The sequence below is a fragment of the Arachis ipaensis genome, chromosome B08 (genome assembly GCF_000816755.2).
Source record: "Arachis ipaensis cultivar K30076 chromosome B08, Araip1.1, whole genome shotgun sequence".
Classification (NCBI taxonomy): domain Eukaryota; kingdom Viridiplantae; phylum Streptophyta; class Magnoliopsida; order Fabales; family Fabaceae; genus Arachis; species Arachis ipaensis.
The window spans coordinates 76594516-76599374 of NC_029792.2; the positions used below are offsets into that span (position 1 = coordinate 76594516).

The 4859-nt window shown below is 40.2% G+C and overlaps 1 protein-coding gene across 1 annotated transcript; it reads left to right on the forward strand.

Moving 5' to 3' along the window:
- LOC107611150 lies at nt 1318-4286 on the forward strand. The gene is made up of 2 exons (XM_016313107.1): nt 1318-1428; nt 3918-4286. Exons 1-2 carry the CDS (start codon nt 1318-1320, stop codon nt 4284-4286), a joined length of 480 nt encoding a protein of 159 aa, XP_016168593.1.

Consider the following 4859-nt stretch of genomic DNA (forward strand, 5'->3'; position numbering starts at 1 on the left):
CCCCCACCCCTATATATATATCCCCCATTCTACTCACTCTCACCACACTATTCCTTAATCTTTCCCTCTTCCACACTTTTCTTTATACAATTTCCCTTCTCCCTTCTCCCTTTTTTTTACCCAAAAGGCCGAAGCCTCTCTACCCTCTCCCTTATATCTTTTTCTTCTTTTTTCTCTTTTCCTTTTTGTTTATTTCTATTTTCTCAAGGATGAGTAAAGTTCTTAAGTTTGGTGTTGGAAAACTCCGCTTTTTCTCTTTATCTTACCTCCATGGCACCAAAAACCAGAGAATCCTCAAGGAAACGAAAAGGAAAAGCCCCCGCTTCTGCTACCGAACCATTGGAGACTTCAAGATTCCTTACCAAAGCCTATCAAGACCACTTTTATGATGTGGTGAGGAAGAAAAGGGTGATTCCCAAGGTCCCCTTTAGGCTCAAGAAAGATGAGTACCCGGAGATCCTACACCAAGTTCTGAGACGAGATTGAGAAATTCTCGCCAATCCAATTTCCGAGGTTGGAGTATTAATGGTGCAAGAATTCTATGCTAATGCCTGGGTTACCAAGAAGCATGACACTAGTGTGAATCGGGAGCCCAAAAACTGGCGCACCATAGTCAGAGGGCAAATCATAGATTTTAGCCCTAAAAGTGTAAGGATGGTGCTGCAATTGCCTCAGTCACGAGGTGACCCGCACTCTTACACTCGAAGGGTCAACTCTGACCAAAGGCTGGAGCAAGTTCTTACTAATATCTACGTGCCTGGAGCTCAATGAAGGAAGGACGCCTAAGGCAAGCCTTATCAACTGGGTAGGCTTCACCTTAAGCCAATGGCTAGAGGATGGTTGGAGTTTATCCAACACTCAATCATCCCTACAAGTAACCAATCTGAGATTACAATTGAGAGAGCAATGATGATCCACTACATTATGCTTGGCAATGAGGTGGAGGTACACGAGGTGATCCCTCAAGAGATTTACAAAGTAGCTGAAAAGACCTCCACCTAAGCACGGATGGCGTTACCTTATCTCATTTATCGCCTATGTGGAGCAGCTGGAGTTCGCATAGGAGGAGATACCCTGATTGACAAGGAAATACCTATCACAAGAAGGGGTATGGAGCACGCAAGGGAGCCTGTAATAGGACCACAACAAGAACACATTCCACCACCTCCACAAGAGATCCCGGAGATTCCTCAATGGCTGTACTTCCCTCCCCGTGACTATTGGGATCAATTGACTACATCTCTAGGGGAGTTAACTTCATCTATTGATCAGCTAAGGATAGAACATTAAGACCAGTCTGACATCCTCCATCAGATGATGGAAGATCAGAGGAGCATGAGGGAGGAGCAGATGAGGCAGGGGCGAGACATTAAGGAGCTTAAATGCTCCAGAGGATTCCCGGAGGGAGCAGTGGCTGCCATCATTGAGGTGGTCTAGTTTTATTCTCCCTTTATTTATTTTATCTCTGTTTTCATTGTACCTTATTTTATTATCTATTTTCTATTCTAGTGCATGATCACACTTAGGATTTCGTCGTCTTTTTAGTATTAGTTTTTTTCATTTTATTTAAAGATGTCTTATGTATCCCACATCAAGCTTAAAAAAATTATTGAAAGAGAAGTAGTAAGGTGCACAAGGTCTTGAGTTATATTATGAGTTATTCTGATCACATTGAAGTGGTGGCCTTATCTTTATTTTCTGAATGCATGAATTAACTGTGCATATTTGACATTGGAGTTGAGCATATTGGTTCTTGAAGAACAGCGAATTTAGAAAAGTATTATTGATTCTCTAAAACATCAAAAAGATTGATTGTTAAAGCAAAAAAAAATAGCCAAAAGAAAAAAAAAAGATAAAAAGAAAAATCAAAATAAAAAGGTTCAAGGCTTTAAGCATCAATGGTTAGGAGGGTCAAAATTGGCCTAAAAAGCTCAAAAGAGTTATTATCCCTAACGATATGCTTGTGGTGTGATGGTGTCAAGTAAACCTTGAGACTGAACATTTAAAGTCGTGACCCAATGCTATAAAGAGTACGCTTAAGGCTTTGAGCACCACTGTCTGGGAATTTAAGCAAAGCTAAACTCGAATCCAAAGGGTTCCTCCAGTTAAGTACTTGTGGTGTTTATGTATCAAGTAGTAATACCTGAAAACAAAACACTTAGAGTCACGGTTAGGCTCAAAAGTGCAAAGCACCAAAAGAAAATCTGTGGTCAAGAATCAAGAAAAACTTAAAGAAGAGAATCAATAATATCATCCGGATTCTAGTTCTAAAGGATGCCAATATTTCTGAGCTTCAAAGAAAAGTGAAATACCAAGGCTATTCAGAAATAGAGCGTTAATAGCCCAATTCAGTAATTAGAACTGAGCTTGAATGACATCTCTAAAACCTTATGTATTTTTCTCTTCCATTTGGTCCTATAATTATTTTCGGTTGCTTGACGACAAGCAACAGTTTAAGTTTGGTGTTGTGATGCGTGAGCATCTTATACCCTTTTTCCTAGCATTTTCTAGTTATTTTTAGTTAGATTTTATTAATTTTTACCATGTTTTAGTGAAAAATTCATCTTTGGATGCTACTTTGAGTTTTTGTGTTATTTTTATGATTTTAGGTGAATTTTGGGCAAATTCGGCAAAGTCTTCCGCAGAGACGAAGAAAGGATAGCAGATGCTGTCAATCCTAACCTTCCTGCATTCCAACGAGGGTAACTTGAGCCACAGAAGCTCAATTAACAAGTTATTAGTAGCGTTAGAAAGCTAACTTCTAGATCTTTCCAACGATATATGATAGTCTATACCTTTTTCCAGAATGACTGCCAAAACTAGCGCTAAACGCCAAGTTTGGGCGTTTAGCGCCCAAGAAGGAGTAGCCCCCAACGTTGAACACCCAAAATTGGCATTCAACGCCAGCCAGGAAGTAGGAACCAGCGAGCTCACCTCCCCTATGGGTGTTCAACACCCAGAATTTAAGTTGAACGCCAGAAATCAACCCAAACACTCACCAAGTGGGCCTCAAAGTGGATTTTTGCACTCCTTAGCTTATCGTATCTTATCCTTGTAACTTTTAAATTTAAATTAACATCGTTTAGGTTTAGCTTTTACTATAAAAAGATGAGATCACTTAGGTTTATGGACATTCAGATCCAGAGAGATCTTCTATACTTTTACTCTATTTTCTCTGTAAGTCATGAGCAACTAAACCTCCTAGTTAAGGTTAAGAGCTCTGTTTATCTTTATGGATTAATATTATTACTTTTCTATTTTAATATATGTTTGATTCAGTTCTAAGGTGTGTTTTCATTCTTCATCTAAATTAAGCTGGGTGGAACAGAAGTATGACCCTTTTTCTACATGAGTTCCTGTGATACTCTAACCAAGGTCGCTTGAGCTACAGCTTGAAAACATTCCTCCTAAACTACAATATATCTGGGCTAATTAGATATGTGACACATAATCCGGTTAGTTTTTGGTAATTAAGGTTTCTGTGGTGCTAAACTAGTTTTCTGAACTTCACCCTCTAATCCGAAAGGACTAACCTTGTCTATGGCATTTTAGTAGGATTGGAGGAGATTAATTCGCTAGGAAAATAGGTTTTAATCACTTACAGTTTGCCATAGAACGAATCATTCATTGTCAAAGTAGTTAGTAAGAAATATTAATCCGGAAAGATAAACATCTCCGAGACCTTAACTGTTTTTTTTATATTAATCTTACATCAACATTTTCTTGCTTCACTGATTTATGCGTTTACATCAACACAACCATCTTTTACTATTTGTCTGACTAAGTCCAGCAAGATAACTATTTCTTGTTCAATCCAACAATCCTCATGGGATCGATCCTCGCTAACCTAAGGTATCACTTGGACAACCCGGTGCACTTGCCGGTGAAGTTGTGCGAGTTCTAATTTCACACACCAGGTAACCCCCTATCACCCTCAGACAAGTGGACAGGTTAAAGTCTCCAACAGGGAACTCAAGAGGATCCTTGAGAAGACTATAAGTACTTCAAGAAAGGACCGGGCAAGGAGACTTGATGTTGCTCTCTGGACATACCGGACTGCTTTCAAGACCCCTATTAGAATGCCTCCATACCAGCTGGTTTATGGTAAGGCCTGTCACTTGCCAGTGGAGTTGGAGCACAGAGCATATTGGGTAACAAAGTTTCTGAACTTTAATGCCAAGGCTGCAAGAGAGAAGAGGTTGCTCCAGCTGAATGAGCTTGTTGAGTTCAGAAACTATGCTTATGAGAATGCTGCCAAGCTCTACAAGGAAAAGGCCAAAAAGTAGCATGATAAAAGGATAGCCACAAGAGTGTTTGACCCAGGCCAGAGGGTTCTCCTATTCAACTACCAGCTCAAGCTCTTTCCAGGAAGGCTCAAATCCCGGTGGTCAGGACCTTTTGTGGTCACTGGAGTGTCACCTTATGATCACCTGAAACTTCAAAAAGAAAACTCCGATAAAAGATTCATAGTCAATGGCCAGAGGGTAAAGCACTACCTTAGAGGCGAGATTGATCGCCAGAGGTCCACTCATCTACTGACTTAGCAGAACTAACTGTCAAGCTAGTGACGGTAAAGAAGTGCTTGTTGGGAGGCAACCCAACCCTAAGTATCCTTTGGTTTTTCTTTCAGTTGATTTTCATTTCTTTTTCATTTTAATATCAGTCTTCCTTGGTTTAATTTTGTTTGTGATAATTCAAAATGTTTAGGACAGGAACAGAAGGCATCAGGAAGAAGAACAGAATACCCTGGAGCAAAATTAACTCGAAGTGCTCTGGTGCTAAATGCTAGGGTGGGCGTTTAGCGTCGGAGTTGGCAAGCTGAGGGCTAGCATTAAGCGCCAGGTGTGCGTTTAACACCC